General features: G+C 41.6%; 1 protein-coding gene across 2 annotated transcripts in view; it reads right to left on the bottom strand.

Moving 5' to 3' along the window:
* Positions 1-7,918: 7,918 nt before the first annotated feature.
* HPSE (heparanase) overlaps positions 7,919-18,750 on the bottom strand; it is a 77,030-nt gene continuing 66,198 nt past the window's right edge. The window contains exons 8-11 of one of the 2 annotated variants that reach the window (XM_040418005.1): positions 18,202-18,316; positions 17,160-17,284; positions 13,437-13,580; positions 7,919-8,177 (exon numbers count right to left, since the gene is read on the bottom strand). In XM_040418005.1, the coding sequence (XP_040273939.1) occupies positions 8,018-8,177; positions 13,437-13,580; positions 17,160-17,284; positions 18,202-18,316 (544 nt within the window). In that variant the 3' untranslated portion in view covers positions 7,919-8,017. The remainder of the gene's footprint in view (positions 8,178-13,436; positions 13,581-17,159; positions 17,285-18,201; positions 18,317-18,750) is intronic. The other variant, XM_040418004.1, reaches the window with a different exon arrangement.

Genomic DNA, 18,750 nt, shown 5'->3' with positions numbered 1-18,750 from the left:
ACCACAGACCACCCGCCCTGAAAAGAGAGACTCAGTCGAAAAACTTACCCTATATAAAAATGGCCCTAGCAAGCCCCTAGCCCCTAGGCCCCTGACTTCCAGGTGATCACTATATAGATCTATGTGTTTTTGAATCATTATAAAAGTATATTATATGTATATCGCACCCCTCTTTGTATCACACATATCGATAGCACACCTATACTAGTCCTTAAAATTACTTTTGTGGCCCTATTAGCTAGCGTTTGGTGTCCCTAATAGCCTGTCCCTGCTTCACACAGCAACCTCTCCCTACACTGCAAAACACTGAATGTAAAATGGCGGCCGGATCAGGTTTATTCATAAGGTAGGGGGTATGTCCATGTGCTGAAATGTCTCAATTGGCTGTCCTGTACCACCTGATGGGTGTGTCATGGGTCAAAGTTCTTCACAATCAGTGGCGTACCGCCAATAGAGGCAGGGTACGCCACTGCTATGGGGCCCGCGGCACCGGGGGGCCCGGAGCGCTCAGAAGGCCCCGCCCCCTGCAACTGCACTCACTGCAGGCTCAGAGGCGGTCTGCACACTTATAATTGGCTCCCAGCGCCGCCGATAATACACGCCCTCCCCCCTTCTCATTGACTCACTGTGCGCTCCCTAGGACCCAGCCGCGCTCCCTCGGCTTGTGCGTCTGCTGCGCCTGCACTGCTTCACATACTGGGCCAATCAGCATTAGCAGTGTGTTAAGATCCTGCTGCTGATTGGCCCAGCCAGTGCAGGCGCGCACCCAGCATGATAGAACTTTAGAGTGAGTTGTGCTGCCCGGCCGCGACAGACGCCAGTGCCACCCAAAACCATCATCTCACAGCCAGTCTGGACCTGTGCCACTGCCAGCCGTCGTCCACACAGTAGGACTATCTTTACAACCGGGATCATTAATGAAAAAAATGTCTGTAGTGTACTAATAACAGTCTCTACTCTTAGCACTGGCGTAACTAGAAATGACTGGGCAGTGGGCCCCACAGGAAATTTTTGAACGGGCCCCCCCCAGCTGTTTGGCACCTCTGACCGGCAGAGACACTTGACTTCTTCCCTAATACAGTCCAAATTCTAATTATCGTCCAAAAGACAAGTCATGGAAATATATGTATACTGTGTAGTATGATATTTTGACAGTAAAGGTAAGAATAAAGGTCTTCTGGTTAGTACAGTATACTTTCTATATTTCCATGACTTGTCTATTGGACGATAATTGGACTGTATTAGGGAAGTCAAGTGTCTCTGCAGGTCAGAGGTGCCGGACAGCTGGGAGGTGGCAATTCAAAAATTTCCTGTGGGGCCCAGTCATTTCTAATTACGCTAGTGCTAATAGAGACTGTATAAAATGTTCCAGTTCCAGAACTTCATGTATAGGACTTTCTGAGGGCAGCAGCAAGCAGAGTTCCTGTGGGGGTGGGCGGTACTGTAGGCTCATAGAGGACTCAGGAATGTGCCACCCCCCTCGCCCCCCCATGAACTCTGCTTGCTGTTAAAGGGAACCTGTCACCTCAAAAACACAAATAAAACTGCCAGCATTAGTCGTCCCCAGTCTGTTCATAATTAGAGATGAGCAAATTTCATATTTTAAAATTCGTTCACACTTCGTTTGGTGGTAAATAGTGAATTGCATTATGGATTCCGTTACTATGGACCATAATGCAATTCCATGACAGAATGCATAACTGAATGCCTTTTTAGGCAGCTTTATAGGCATTCCATTATTCATTCTGTCATAATAGAAGTCTAGGGCCTGCATAATGGATCCGTCCGGTTTGCGTTATGCTGGAGTCCTCAGTAGGTCATGTATGCATTTCTTTATTTGCAAATGGGGGTGTGGCAGGGGAGGAGCCAGGGCAGGAGGTGGGATGGGCCAAGGTAGTGGGCGGGGTTAAGGGGCCCAATTCAGATTCTTGCTATGGGGCCCAATGATTTCTATGTACGCCCCTGTTCACAATGTAAAAGAATATGGCGGGCGCAAATTTCTCCATATGTTCGCATGTTCGGCGAATCGCGAACACGCAAAGTTCACCGTGAAACGACCGCCGGGCGAACCACAAGGCCATCTCTAGTCATCACATGCATTAATGCAGTACACAAGATCCACTAGCTCATGTCCCTGATAACCTTCCTGATATCAGCAGTGCAGTAAACAAGACAATGACAATGTTACTTTGAATGTCACATGTATGTATGCTAAACTGAATGCTAAACTTTTCTTTACACTCCCCCTAACGTGTTCTTCGCCCGTAGACTGCAAGGATTTACCATTGCAGTCTATTGGAGAATCACTAGGTTCCTATCAAACCCTGCAACGGGCAGGGCTTGAAAGTAACTTCTCTTCTACAGATCTTGGAGCCTTCAGAAGGCTCAACACTGCAATGGCAACCTAACAGCTCCCATGATCTTGGCACAGGGATGCCTTTCAGTCCCTGGGAGTTCTGTACTCCAGGAAAAAATGATCGCTCAGATGCTGTGGTTGCAATTGACCATGACATGAAGGGTTAAAGTCCGTGATTGGCATTGTCACTGATCACAGACTCTGATCACAGCTATGCCGCCCACTCAGCTTCTGAGTAGACACTATCTTTTAAGACCCAACTTCCCTTGTACAGATGTCGGAGAGGGGTTAGATTTAAAAATTTTATAAATTGTGAAATTAATTCTTTAACCACTTCCTGATACAGTAATTTTCAGTGTTTTTTTTTTATTCCCTGCCTTCCAGGAGCCATAACTGTTAATAATTCTGGCACATCATATGCCAGCTTGGCATGCTATTAAAGGGGTTGTGTCATCTCATACATTGGCAGCATAATGCTAGGATATGCCACCAATGTCAGATAGATGCGGGTCCCAAAAGGGCACACCAAAGTGAATGAAAGTAGAGAGCACATGTGCTCTCCATTCACTTTAATTGGAATTCTGTAAATAGCCCAGTTATTTTTAAAACTCCCATAGAAGTGAATGGAGAGCCCACTGCAGATGCACTCATTCATCTCTATGGGAAAACTGGAAATAGCCGAAGCAGCGCTTGATTTTTGGGACTTCCATAGAAGTGAATGGAGGGTGGCCGCGTTTGAGTGGTGCACCGTCGTTCACTTTGGAGGACTCATTCTGGAGATAGGTGCGGGTGTCACCTCTGGAACCCGCTCCTATCTGACATTAATGGCATATCCTAGCAATATGCCACCAATCAGGGGCGTATCTATAGGGGGTGCAGAGGTAGCAGTCGCTACTGAGCCCAGGAGCCTGAGGGAGCCCAAAGAACCTTGTGGTGCATAAGAGGACACCGGTATTGAAAGTGCATGCTGGTCAAGTTACACCTCTGGGGAAGTCGATTTGCATAAAACTTTGTTAGAATACTGTCCAGGTGGCACCTTGGAACCGAACCAGAGTTTAGTACCAAGGTTTTTTACTGTAGAAATTAATTTATGAAGTTATTACCTGAAGTCTCGCCAGACCTCCCAAAGTAATAACTTTGGCTCATCGGAGCCAATACATTCTAATACTGTATATATAGTATTCAAACAAAGTTTTATGCAAATCTACTTCGGATGAAGCAACCAAAGTCGATTCGCTCCTCCCTAGTCAAGATGTTTCAATTGTTGCCTCAGGTAGCACAAAAGCTATGTGCTTCCCTGCCCATGGCCACAAAGCACTGAGGAAAGGGAGGCCCAAGCTGGGCTCTTGCACAAGGACCCATGAGCCTTTAGCTACGCCCCTGCCGCCAATGTATGAGATAAGACATCCCCTTTAAGACTAGTGGAACCGATGCCAGTCTTCATACATCCCCACAGTGTCTTGCATTTGTACCTAAAAGTCCATCTTGTGCGTCACCTGTCCATAGAACAATTCCCTAGAAGCATAGTGGAATATAATGGCCACCTCAGCAACGTAGTCTTAACTGCAGCAGCTTCTTTCATGGTGTCCTATGTATACCATTCTGGTGGGAGTTTTTCTAGCAATGAACACTTGTTTCTGAAGTTTTCTTAAAGGTTCACTTTCTTTTTCTTGCAACTGTATTGAAGCTTGGTGGTATTAGGCAGCTTATATCATTTCTATCTGGCACTGCATAGCAGTATTATTTAAGTATTGTATTGTACTGCTAGGTAACTATTGTATGGCTCAGTTTAAATTGAATATTTGTAGAAATAGAAGAAAAACACTGAACAGTTTTAGAAAAAAACTTTTATAGCAAAACTCCTTACAAATGAAGATTTTTGTGGTGAAAATATACACAGATCATTAGTCTATTATAGATATGATCAGTTAAGATATGCGTTTTTGTCCACTCAGAATAAGTTATTTTATTGTAAATGCACACGAGTTCACAGAGAATTAAGTCTCAATTGCACAGATCTACAAAAAGATTAAAAAAGGTTTAAGTAATGTAATGAAGTTTAAAAGCGAGTCAAAAAGGGTTCAAGATACGGGGTTAAACAATTCACTAAATTGGAAGATCATATATAAGAATATAAAAAGGGCAATCATAGGTTAATTCAGTTTAACATTCTCAATCGTCTGTATTATATTCCGGCTATGTTGTCTCAAATTTATAAAAACTCTGACTACAAGTGCTGGAAGTGCAAAAAAGAACAAGCAGATTTCCTCCATATGATTTGGTTATGTCCACCGATACAGTCCTTTTGGGGGTATAGTTTTTGAGGCGTTAGTTAGGAGGACCGCCATTAAACCCCCTTTTGATGCTCAATCAGCCATATTAGGCCTTTTTTCTCCCCTCCCAGAAATGTCTGGGAGCGAAGAAATTTTCTGGCTGAAAACTTTGTTATTAGCCAGAATAGTAATAGTAAGAAAATGGGGATCAAGTATACAACCGGATCTGGAAGAGTGGCAAAACTTAATAAGGAAGGTCAAAAATTGCGAGAGATTTGCAATCCAGAGTACCCGGCAAAAAAAGTGGGAAAAGACTTGGGTACACTGGTCATAACCCCTACCTGGCCGTCTCCTGGCCTTGCACAATATTTCAAACTAGGAATGCATAATTTAGAGCATGTGTAACTGTTTCTCCTAAGAGGATTGATTCCACTCCATGACCCCCGAAACAATGAGATAATGGGGGATTCTGGGTGGGAGGGGAAGGACTTTTTATAAATTTTTCTGTTAAAAGAATTATGGACAGAGACTGAGAATCTCGAGTCCCTTTGTTGTTATTGTTGCATATCATATTTGTTCAACTGCATAATTTCATTATTGTAATCGAGTCAATTGTGACTTTGCTGTCCATTTTTTTAAATTGTATTTATAAGAATATAAATAAAGAATATAATTAATAAAAAAACGAAAAAAAAAACACGATAGAAATGTTCAATTTTTATAATCAGCTGAGAACCTATACATTTCCATTATAAACAATTTTCCCTTTAAGGCAAGTAAATATATGTATAGCTTAATTTGCCTTTTGTTGCTGCATTGTTTTTACTACTCTGAATAAATAAGAAGATCCACCTGATCACATTGTGTTCCTCTGTTTTTTTGCGCCAATGGGTCCTTTTATTTTATCTGTACTTACTCTTCATTGAGAGTTTTGGCACCTCCATTTTGAAAATTCGACACCCATGGCTGCATACCAGATAATCCTTGGGGATCATCACCCATACATGTCTACAATAGGGTTGTGCCTATGCTAGCACAACTTTACAAGGTGAGTCTCCATTCAGGAGCCTTTTTTTAATCGTATTGCACTAGACCAGTGTTTCCCAACTCCAGTCCTCATGACCCACCTACTGGTCATGATTTGTGAATATCCCACAGAATAAGGATCTGAGGTAAGTCCTGATGCATTAACAATAATTACATCACCTACTCAGTACTAAGGAAATCCTGAAAACATGACTGGCAGGTGGGGCCTGAGGACTGGGGTTGAGAAACACTGCACTAGATGTACTTACGCTATGGCGCGCCTTTGTTCCCTGTATTAACAGTGAATTTGCCCTCTATTTATGAGGGTATTGAAAGGGGGTTTCGGGCTCTTAATATGGGTGACACCTTAGGATGGGTCATCAATATCAGATCAGCGAGGGTCCAGCACCCGGCACCCCCACTGATCAGCTGTCAGGTCAGATCTAATACAGAGGATGCAGCCAAAAGCACAGCTCTGTTCTCTGTGTAGAGTACGCGCCCGGTTACTGCAGCTCAACTCCTATTCATGTGAATAGTTCACTAATTCAGTTAAGTTCCATGAGTCTCACCCCCACTGAGGTCAGCAATATCTATGGCCCGGAGATCTCTTTAAAGGGATTACCTGGAACTACAAAAAGTTATGGCCATCAATATCATGACTGAAGGGTCCCCTTCATTGTTTACCAGGTACAGTTTTACGATTTTGATAGTGACTGCATCTGATATTACAACTCATTACCATTCACATGGATGAGAGTGAGCTGCAGTTATCTGCCATACCTGGCACAGCCACTACCAAAAATACAGAGTTGTTCCAGATAAATAATGAAGAGGATACGGCGTTCTTCCTTTAAGTCAGCTAATCTGGAGGTCGGGTGCTGGGGGGTCAGACCCCACTAATCCGAATATCGATGGCCTATTCTAGTCCTGGAAAACCCATTTCAATTTTCAAAGAACCGAAACAAGATTTAGGGTTTATTTAGATTTCAATGTCCTAGACTGACCACTAATAACCCAAACCAACAGCATTGTCTGAATGAGCGCAATGGCTGTCACAGTAAAAACGCATTCATGGAGGGGTGTATCTAACTGTTTGTTGCACAAAAGAGCGAAATGGTAATCTACTGTTCCCTTCTTCACCAAACTGGGAATGGAACTATCCAGGGATGGGTGACTCCTGAGGAAAAGTTCAAATCTCCCCTACTGAAACATGTATCTACAAGATGGCTTGAAACCATTACATTGTTGCGTATTGTACTGGCTTCAGATACAAAAACATGGCAACAAACACATGGCCTTAGTTTAAAATTAATTGAATTGCTATTGATTAAGCCTTACAATATTACAGACATGTAAGTAGGCCTCAAAAATAAAAACAAGTGCCTAGCTCTCTATGGGCAACACTTATGCTGATTTGATGCATAAGAGCCAATAGTAGTGCACTGGTGAAAAGAACCATATTTTACAAAGTCCATCAAGGATTTCTGGCTACTAATTTGGGCAAAGAACCGCAAACAAATATATGTACCATAGTAAAATATGTAGCATTCAAATAGTAAAAGAAGAAGATTACAAGTTGATGCCTCAATATTCTGTAACATATAAGTTCTAACATGCCAATCAGCTCCAATGCAAAATCTGTAATTGAGTGTCCCCCCACCTAACATGTGCAGCTTATACGCACTATATAGACCCTTTCTTTGGTGAAACAGGGTTTTGGACCCTTTCATGACCTTTGGTCCAGTTGTGAATAAGAAAAATAATAGAAAAATTCACAATTAAAGGGGTTGTATGGCCTTTACTAAGTAAAGCCTATTAACAGGATGGGCCATGACTAGCTGATCAGCAGGGGTCCGACATCCTGGACCTGTGCCAATCAACTGTTCGGGTGTAGCTCCATTGCTGGAAGTCTGTGATGGAACCACACTGTTCCGTTAACCTTGTAGTGGAGGAAGCTCGTTGCTACTGTATAGAGCTGCTCTCATTGAGCTGCACTACAGTGATGAGCTCTGTTCACTACAAGGTTGATGGAGCCGAGTAGTTCCGGTGCCGAGTTCTGGTGATGGAGCTACACCCGAACATCTGATCAGCAGGGTAGGGGGTGTTGGACACCTGTTGATCAGCCATTGATGGCCTATCTGGAGGATAGACCATCACTTTGTAAAGGCCAGACAACCCATTTAAGTGTAACACAAATTATTACACATTGCAATGCAGAAATAAATCTGCTATTGATTTTCAATTTCAATTCTAGCAGCACAATGTGACCTAACAAAATGGAAAAAAAAGAAAAGAATTTATTAATCAAATAAAATACATAAAACTGTAAATATTCATAAAGAAACCAGTAATTTTTCTCAAATCATAGGCAAGCACTGGCCATAGCACTTTTTACAACAAAAAATCCAAAACTCATAGAAGGGAGAAGAAGATGAGAGCCTGGATGCAACTGCTTCCCATTCAAATCTGGCAATGTTTTGTCATCCACCATCTTTAAAACTTGCCCATTCAGCAACACGGTTCTAGATGAAGAGGAGAAATAACAGCTTCAGCCATTCCAATGAAAAGGTATCAACTGACAATAGATATAGTGATATAATACAGGATGATTTTACCAACCCCTTCATGACCTGGGTCTTTGGTGCCAATCTCCATATCAACATTTCATCTTTTCAAAACATACTTTTTAATTGTATTTATTTCTGATATATTATTTTAGTATGGCACAGAATTTGCATTTATTTTGTACCAAAATAGGAACCCGGCTGGAGATTTATCAAAACTGGTGTAAAGTACAACTGGCTTAGTTGCCCATAGCAACCAATCAGTTTTCAACTTTCATTTTTCAGAGCTCCTTCGGAAAATGAAAGGTGGAATCTGGGCAAAAATAGTATAAAATTCAAACTTTCCTCATCCTCATTTGCAGTTTAAAACAAATTCATGCAAATTTTTTTTAAAAAAATCTCTCATTCCCATATACAGTCAGGTCCATAAATATTGGGACATCGACACAATTCTAAAATGTTTGGCTCTATACACCACCACAATGGATTTAAAAATGAAACGAACAAGATATGCTTTAACTGCAGACTGTCAGCATTAATTTTAGGGTATTTACATCCAAATCAGGAGAGCGGTGTAGGAATTACAACAGTTTGCATATGTGCCTCCAACTTGTTAAGGAACCAAAAGTAATGGGACAGAATAATAATCATAAATCAAACTTTCACTTTTTAATACTTGGTTGCATATCCTTTGCAGTCAATTACAGCCTGAAGTTTGGAACGCATAGACATCACCAGACGCTGGGTTTCATCCCTGGTGATGCTCTGCCAGGCCTCTACTGCAACTGTCTTCAGTTCCTGCTTTTTCTTGGGGCATTTTCCCTTCAGTTTTGTCTTCAGCAAGTGAAATGCATGCTCAATCGGATTCAGGTCAGGTGATTGACTTGGCCAATGCATAACATTCCACTTCTTTCCCTTAAAAAACTCTTTGGTTGCTTTTGCAGTATGCTTTGGGTCATTGTCCATCTGCACTGTGAAGCGCCGTCCAATGAGTTCTGAAGCATTTGGCTGAAAATTGGGTAGATAATATTGCCCGAAACACTTCAGAATTTATCCTGCTGCTTTTGTCAGCAGTCACATTATCAATAAATACAAGAGAACCAGTTCCATTGGCAGCCATACATGCCCACGCCATGACACTACCACCACCATGCTTCACTGATGAGGTGGTATGCTTAGGATCATGAGCAGTTCCTTTCCTTCTACATACTCTTGTCTTCCCATCACTCTGGTACAAGTTGATCTTGGTCTCATCTGTCCATAGGATGTTGTTCCAGAACTGTGAAGGCTTTTTTAGATGTCGTTTGGCAAACTCTAATCTGGCCTTTCTGTTTTTGAGGCTCACCAATGGTTTACATCTTGTGGTGAACCCTCTGTATTCACTCTGGTGAAGTCTTCTCTTGATTGTTGACTTTGACACCCATACACCTACCTCCTGGAGAGTGTTCTTGATCTGGCCAACTGTTGTGAAGGGTGTTTTCTTCACCAGGGAAAGAATTCTTCGGTCATCCACCACAGTTGTTTTCCGTGGTCTTCCGGGTCTTTTGGTGTTGCTGAGCTCACCGATGCATTCCTTCTTTTTAAGACTGTTCCAAACAGTTGTTTTGGCCACGCCTAATGTTTCTGCTATCTCTCTGATGGGGTTGTTTTGTTTTTTCAGCCTAATGATGGCTTGCTTCACTGATAGTGACAGCTCTTTGGATCTAATCTTGAGAGTTGACAGCAACAGATTCCAAATGCAAATAGCACACTTGAAATGCACCCTGGACCTTTTATCTGCTCATTGTAATTGGGATAATGAGGGAATAACACACACCTGGCCATGGAACAGCTAAGGAAGCCAATTGTCCCATTACTTTTGGTTCCTTAACAAGTGGGAGGCATATATGCAAACTGTTGTAATTCCTACATCATTCACCTGATTTGGATGTAAATACCCTCAAATTAAAGCTGACAGTCTGCAGTTAAAGCACATCTTGTTTGTTTCATTTCAAATCCATTGTGGTGGTGTATAGAGCCAAAAAAATTACAATTGTGTCGATGTCCCAATATTTATGGACCTGACTGTATAATATGAAATATGTGTACTGTATCCTACACCATGACTGTAATACCTGAGAATAAAGGTCTTCATTTTTATTCCTGTGTTTTGCCATTAGCTGCTATTAGAGCTAGCTTTGAGTGCTGGGCCTTGCACTTCTTGTGACAAAGAGTTGATCAATTAAAGGGGTTTCCAAGATATTTTTAGGATAGGTCATTAATATTAGATTGGCACCTGCCCCCCCCCATATCAGCTGGTTGAAGAGATTGCAGTGGTGAGCAGGTATAATTACAAGAAGCCGTCTCATTCACTTCTACGGGACAGCTCCTTCCTGTACACTTGTTCCTCCATTCTCTGTATTACAGACCAGTAAGCACTTCAATGGCTGTAGTATGTTGTCCCCACAAGGCAAAGCATTCTTAGCTAGTGTTCTGCCCAGCAGGGTTAGAAAATGATTGCAGTTCATTCTGCCAAAGTCATGATATTGCTGGAATGTTTAGTGTGGTTATAGCACCATCTAGCATTGTTAAGTTGTAATACACTGCATTGTGGGTGGTGCACTGCATTGTGGGAGTGCAAAGCATCCTGGGAAAGAGAAGCCTCCAGTCTCCAGGACACATCAGCAGAGTTGTCCTTTTGCATATCTCCTTAAACTTCACCATCCTTGTAAAAGCATACAGTGGGATGCGAAAGTTTGGGCAACCTTGTTAATCGGCATGATTTTCCTGTATAAATCGTTGTTTGTTACGATAAAAAAAATGTCAGTTAAATACATCATATAGGAGATACACACAGTGATATTTGAGAAGTGAAATGAAGTTTATTGAAAGTGTGCTATAATTGTTTAAACAAAATTAGGCAGGTGCATAAATTTGGGCACCACAAAAAAGAAATGAAATCAATATTTAGTAGATCCTCCTTTTGCAGAAATTACAGCCTTTAAATGCTTCCTGTAGGTTCCAATGAGAGTCTGGATTCTGGTTGAAGGTATTTTGGACCATTCCTCTTTACAAAACATCTTTAGTTCATTCAGGTTTGATGGCTTCCGAGCATGGACAGCTCTCTTTAAGTCACACCACAGATTTTCAATTATATTCAGGTCTGGGGACTGAGATGGCCATTCCAGAACGTTGTACTTGTTCCTCTGCATAAATACCTTAGTGGATTTTGAGCAGTGTTTAGGGTCGTTGTCTTGTTGAAAGATCCAGCCCCAACACAGCTTCAGCTTTGTCACTGATTCCTGAACATTGGTCTCCAGAATCTGCTGATACTGAGTGGAATCCATGCGTCCCTCAACTTTGACAAGATTTCCAGTCCCTGCACTGGCCACACAGCCCCACAGCATGATGGCGCCACCACCATATTTTACTGTAGGTAGCAGGTGTTTTTCTTGGAATGCTGTGTTCTTTTTCCTCCATGCATAACGCCCCTTGTTATGGCCAAATAACTCAATTTTAGTTTCATCAGTCCACAGCACCTTATTCCAAAATGAAGCTGGCTTGTCCAAATGTGCTTTAGCCCACCTCAAGCGGCACTTTTTGTGCTGTGTAGGCGGAGAAAAGGCTTCCTCTGCATCACTCTCGCATACAGCATCTCCTTGTGTAAAGTGCGCCGAATGGTTGAACGATGCACAGTGACTCCATCTGCAGCAAGATGATGTTGTAGGTCTTTGGTGCTGGTCTGTGGGTTGACTGACTGTTCTCACCATTCGTCGCTTCTGTCTATCCGAGATTTTTCTTGGTCTGCCACTTCGAGCCTTAACTTGAACTGAGCCTGTGGTCTTCCATTTCCTCTGTGGAAACAGACAGCTGAAATCTCAGAGACAGCTTTCTGTATCCTTCCCCCAAACCATGATGGTGAACAATCTTTGTCTTCAGGTCATTCGAGAGTTGTTTTGAGACCCCCATGTTGCTACTCTTCAGAGAAAATTAATAGAGGAGGGAAACTTACAATTGACCCCCTTAAATACTCTCTCATAATTGGATTCACCTGTGTATGTAGGTCAGGGGTCATTGAGCTTTCCAAGCCAATTTGAGTTCCAATAATTAGTTCTAAAGGTTTTGGAATCAATAAAATGACAACAGTGCCCAAATTTATGCACCTGCCTAATTTTGTTTAAACAATTATAGCACACTTTCTGTAAATCCAATAAACTTCATTTCACTTCTCAAATATTACTGTGTGTCTCCTATATGATATATTTAACTGACATTTTTTATCGTAACAACCAACGATTTATACAGGGAAATCATGACGATTAACAAGGTTGCCCAAACTTTCGCATCCCACTGTATCTGGTGAGAGATCTACCTTTGCTTCAGGGATATTGTGTTATGCAGAGCTGTTCAGCTAGTTGTAATTCTTACTCAGGGAGTTGTTACTACTGTTAACTAGACATTTTACCATGTGCTTCAATGTTAATGTTAAATGTTATAGTACATGCTACATGTTATAGTACATGGGGTTGAGCACTTCCTGCCTTTTAACACCACGCTATTTTTTGTAGTTTGTACATGCTATCTATACTTTATACTTATACTTGCTATTTGTATTCTTGTAGTTTTATCAAACAATCCTGTTTTACCAATAAACAAGTTAAACTACAAAGAACAGTCCTCTTATTTGGAAGACAGGAATGGTTTATTCTGAATGTCAGACTGCACACTGTGTGAACGTGTATGAAGACAGAACAGCTAGTAACAATACTTATAGAAGAAAATACTTCTGTAAAGAACACGCCACAAGTTGTTTTCCCATGGACTCTGTGAGTCAGTCAGGAAAAACCTCTGTGTGCCATACATGCATATATTATGAGCCCATAGCAGTATGACTCGTACAACTGGAATCTGCCCAGTAGGCCTAGGATCATCTGGTACTCTGATGGGCCAGTACAACCCCAGTAGGCCCAGGCTCTGATATAACAGTGTACCCCTAATTTACTGGGTCTTCTATGGTCCAGCAGAAAACAATTCAACTTTGAGCTGACTTTAGAGTCAATCACTTTCACTAATGTCTATTTCTAATGCAGTGAAATTAGGGAGTGGACATGTGCATGATCTGCACAGACTGATGGTGGTGGGTCAAAGGAACTCCAGTCCAACCATCAATGGAATGATAGGAAGTACTGTTTAGCTGAGTTTGCAGTTAACATAACATCACTTGGTCATGGAACTTACTGAGAAAGTAGTCCTCCTTCTCCAGGTAAAAGAAGATATTCATCCACAAACTTTCCAGACAGAATGCTTGGCAACTGAATTTCCTGAGAGTAGCTGTTCAAGTTCATGGCAAACAGTGTAACATCTCCTACTTTGTACTTAGGGCTGAACCAGTGAAAATAAAATAAGGTAAGTTACAGTACAATGTGCTATGCAAGTAATGCTTAAGTTAAAGGGATTGTACATGAGGCTTCATGAGGGATCGGTCATACCAAACTAATTTAATCAGTTTCTATGAGGAGGTAAGTTCTAGACTTGACAGCGGTGAATCAATGGCTCTCGTATATCTGGGCTTTTGACACTGTACCACATAAAAGATTAGTATATAAAATGAGAATGCTCGGACTGGGAGAAAACGTCTGTATGTGGGTAAGTAACTGGCTCAATGATACAAAACAGAGGGTGGTTATTAACGGTACACGCTCAGATTGGGTCACTGTCACTAGTGGGGTACCTCAGGGGTCAGTATTGGGCCCTATTCTCTTCAATATATTTATTAATGATCTTGTAGAAGGCTTGCACAGTAAAATATCAATTTTCGCAGATGACACTAAACTGTGTAAAGTAATTAACACTGAAGAGGACAGTATACTACTACAGAGGGATCTGGATAGATTGCAGGCTTGAGCAGATAAGTGGCAGATGAGGTTTAACACTGACAAATGTAAAGTTATGCACATGGGAAGGAATAATGCAAGTCACCTGTACATACTAAATGGTAAAACACTCGGTAACACTGACATGGAAAAGGATCTAGGAATTTTAATAAACAGCAAACTAAGCTGCAAAAACCAGTGTCAGGCAGCTGCTGCCAAGGCCAATAAGATAATGGGTTACATCAAAAGGGGCATAGATGCCCGTGATAAGAACATAGTCCTACCACTTTACAAATCGCTAGTCAGACCACACATGGAGTACTGTGTACAGTTCTGGGCTCCTGTAAACAAGGCAGACATAGCAGAGCTGGAGAGGGTCCAGAGGAGGGCAACTAAAGTAATAACTGGAATGGGGCAACTACAGTACCCTGAAAGATTATCAAAATTAGGGTTATTCACTTTAGAAAAAAGACGACTGAGGGGAGATCTAATTAATATGTATAAATATATCAGGGGTCAGTACAGAGATCTATCCCATCATCTATTTATCCCCAGGACTGTGACTGATGAGGGGACATCCTCTGCGTCTGGAGGAAAGAAGGTTTGTACACAAACATAGAAAAGGGTTCTTTACGGTAAGAGCAGTGAGACTATGGAACTCTCTGCCTGAGGAGGTGGTGATGGTGAGTACAATAAAGGAATTCAAGAGGGGCCTGGATGTGTTTCTGGAGCGTAATAATATTACAGGCTATAGCTACTAGAGAGGGGTCGTTGATCCAGGGAGTTATTCTGATTGCCTGATTGGAGTCGGGAAGGAATTTTTTATTCCCCTAAAGTGGGGAAAATTGGCTTCTACCTCACAGTTTTTTTTTTGCCTTCCTCTGGATCAACTTGCAGGATGACAGGCCAAACTAGATGGACAAATGTCTTTTTTCGGCCTTATGTACTATGTTACAGATTTTTACAAATAATGGTCTATCCTCAGGATGACCCATCACTGATAAATTGCAGTTCGACAACCCACACTCCAGGCGTTTCAGTATATCTACGCTGCTCTGTCTGTTTTGTAGTGGATGCAGCTGGCTACCACGGTGCTGCTCCCATTAACCTCAATATGAGCTATGCTTCAGTCACCAGCTCTGCCCACTACATGGTGGATGGATCTGTGCAGTTCTGGCAGTGAAGCTATACTCAAACAGCTCATCTGCATGGGTACAGGGTGTCAGACCCCTGTCGATTGGATAGTGATAGGCCATCAGTTGTAAAAAGCTGGACAACCCTTTTAATTCATGTTGACAGATATACCAGTACTATAACAAACTACAAGGCAGGAAATAGTAAAAGAGATATCCAACATCCACTAACTAAAATCCATGGCACCAGTTTTAGTCTGGCTCAAGTTTTGTCATCCATTCCCAAGACAACTGGGCAGGTTTAAAAATTAAATGGGTAGCTTAGGCTACTTTCACACTAGCATTAATATTTTCCGGTATTGAGATCTGTCATAGGGTCTCAATATTGGAAAAAAACGCTTCCGTTTTGTCCCCATTCATTGTCAATGGGGATAAAACGTAACTGAACAGGACGGAATGCTCCAAAATGCATTCTGTTCCGTTCTCAGACCGGAGAGAAAACCGCAGCATGCTGCAGTTTGCTTTCCTTCCTGGGATGTGGAGCAAGACGGATCAGTCATGACCCACAATGCAAGTCAATGGGGACTGATCCGTTTTCTCTGACACAATAGAAAACTGACTTTCAATGGAGTTCATGACGGATCCGTCTTGGCCATGTTAAAGATAATACAACCAGATCCGTTCATAACAGATGCAGACGGTTATATTACCATGACGGAAGCGTTTTTCCTGAACCCAGCCGGATCCAACAAAAACGCTAGTGTGAAAGTAGCCTTGGCTCTTCTGATAGCTATGTAAAAATCTGAGGTATACAGTAGGTTATAGAGAAAGATTAGCTAGATTTATAAAATGAATATATCTGGATATATAATTATTTGTAGATTGCAAAGGTGTCCACACACCTTCAATAACTGTCGGGCAGCCGACAGCTTTTTCTCCAGGCTCCTCCATACACAACTCGGCCCACAGCTAAGTGCCCTGACTCACCAATACACATATGCACTTGGCTGAGTGTGTGTATTTTCAATGGAAAGAACACCTCTAGCAGCAGCTTAAAGGGTTTCTGTCACCAGAATTAACCCTATTAATTTAGCTAACATTAGTGATGTGCTAATGTCAGCTGAACCTAACTAGTCTATTCCTACTTTTTTCTATGCCCCCGTTACTCCAGAAGTTTATAATATGCTAATTAGCCTCTAGGAGCAGGGAGAACGTTGCCCCTGCTCCTAGAGGCTCCGTTCTCCCACCTCTGGCCACACCCTGCTACACTAGATTGACAGGGCCAGGCAGCCTTCAACTCCAACTGCCGGCCCTGTGCGCTGTGGAAATCTCGCAAGCGCCCTTCACTCACTGCGCCTGCGCTGAATACTGAACGGGACGGTGCAGACGCGAGATTTAAACGGCAGACAGGGCCAGCAGTAGGAGACCAACGCTGACTGGCCCTGTCAATCTAGTGTAGCAGGGCGTGGCCAGAGGTGGGAGAACGGAGCCTCTAGGAGCAGGGGCAAAGCCTCCCCTGCACCTAGAGGCTAATTAGCATATTAGAAAAGTTATATTTCTGGAGTAACGGGGGCATAGATAAAAGTAGGAATAGGCTAGTTAGGTTCAGCTGAAATTAGCACATCGCTAATGTCAGCTAGTTTAATCGGGTTAATTCTGGTGACCCTTTAAGGATCAGACATTGAAAGCACCCGATTCTTCTCTCCCCATATATGTTAGACCGTTGACTGCTCCTGCTGAAAATGGAAGATTCAGCTGACAATAGCATAGTGTGTTTGGGGGGCCTCCCATCCTCACGGGCAGGGCTCTCCCTCTGTCACTCAGTAAGCTTATATTTCTCATGTTGATTGTACTTGATTGCACTACGGACAGCACCCTGGAATTAATTTAATGGCATTTTGAAATAATAATATATAAAAAAAATAAAACTTAGTAGAGAGAAATAGAAAACTTACTTGTTAATATTAGTGCAATGAAGATAAATCCTAATGTTTTCCACATTTACATTCTTACTCCTGAAACTTGCATTCAAAACAATGGATCCAACCAAGTTCTTAAATACCAGTGACAACCAGTAATCCTAATGGAAATATTGTATGTGATTGTAAGTATTCTGTTTTTACAATATTATAAAAACGATAAAATAATGAGCTTAGTAGTATACCAAAAATAAGCGTTTTTACAGCACATAAAATGCTAAATAATATAAGAATAAAATATCTCCTATAAGTAGGAGGGTATTGAGAGGGTAAGTGGGAGGATATTGACTGGTCTATTAAGAACTATGTAAGGCCCCAAGCATAGATGCCATTCTGAGCTCAGCCCCAGACACAGTTAGGGATTGGGAAGATATATTTAGTTAGACTGTGTTGTACTGCACATCAGTTTTTAAAGAGAATTTTTTTTTTTATGTGCAGAAGCTAACCTTTTTCCCCAAAAACCTGTTGCAAATCTTCTACAGTTAATAAATGTACAATAAGTGTATTTTCCAGTGTCACAGGCTGAAGACGTTGTGCAATTGCACATTTGTTTCCAAAAACCTGTTGCAAATTTTCTACAGGTTAAAGTGTACAAATAAGTATATTTTAATGCATCACCTGCAGAGTATATTGTATATAAGGAATGCTATCTTTGTGTTAAAGAGCTGGAAAGGGGGGAGACAGAGAGAAAAATTATAAAAATAAAAGAGAGAAACACAAAAGAGGAAAAAATATAAGTCCTAGGGGGGCTCAGAGTGTGATAGACAAATTTTCAGGGCAATTAGAGCATTTAGTTTGGGTCAAATTTATTCGTACCCGAATCTCCCGACCAATTCGCTCATCTCTAGATATAACCTACAGCACCCGTAACGCATAGCATACACACAGTACTACCCACTCTATATGCAACACATTGTAGGGTGGAGGTCTGCTTAATACAGTATGAAAAACATTTGGCTAGGGCAACTTATTGTATATCCAAACAACTACAGTACATACCTATTCTATATTTACTTACAGGTAAAGGTTCAAAATCAGAATCCACCAGATTGTAAGACCCAGCACCAAACAAGGCCTGTCTCATAACTACATCAATTCCCAGTTTAGCAGACATTCCCAGCTTGTCTAGCCACCTGTTTGATGTAGCAAAGTAGAACAGGAGAGTTATGGGTAGAAATACATTTGGTAAAAGCTTTACTTCACCTGTTTTAGTTAGAACTATACAATTATTACATGCACATTACAAGAAACCTTCAACTGGATTTCCTCTGATGATTGGATCTGGTGATCTCAGACCACCACTGGTATTGAGAATGGCGGGACTTTATAAAATGATCACATCCCTTTGGCACTGCTCAGAGAATACTTATATTGGAAAGCGCCTACAACATTCTAAATGAAGGTCAACTCATTATTGGTGGTTTGACAGAATATTGGGTCAAACATAACTTGTAACACTCCTTTCCTCCCAAGGATTTCTACAGACATTGAGCCTGTGTGGTCACATTGAGATACTTTCTCTTTTTCCTCTACTCACAGCACAATATTTTCTCCCAGTCTCTCTGGC

Source organism: Bufo bufo, chromosome 2, assembly GCF_905171765.1.
Source record: "Bufo bufo chromosome 2, aBufBuf1.1, whole genome shotgun sequence".
NCBI classification, from domain to species: Eukaryota; Metazoa; Chordata; class Amphibia; order Anura; family Bufonidae; genus Bufo; species Bufo bufo.
This window is presented reverse-complemented; position numbering and strand designations above follow the sequence as displayed.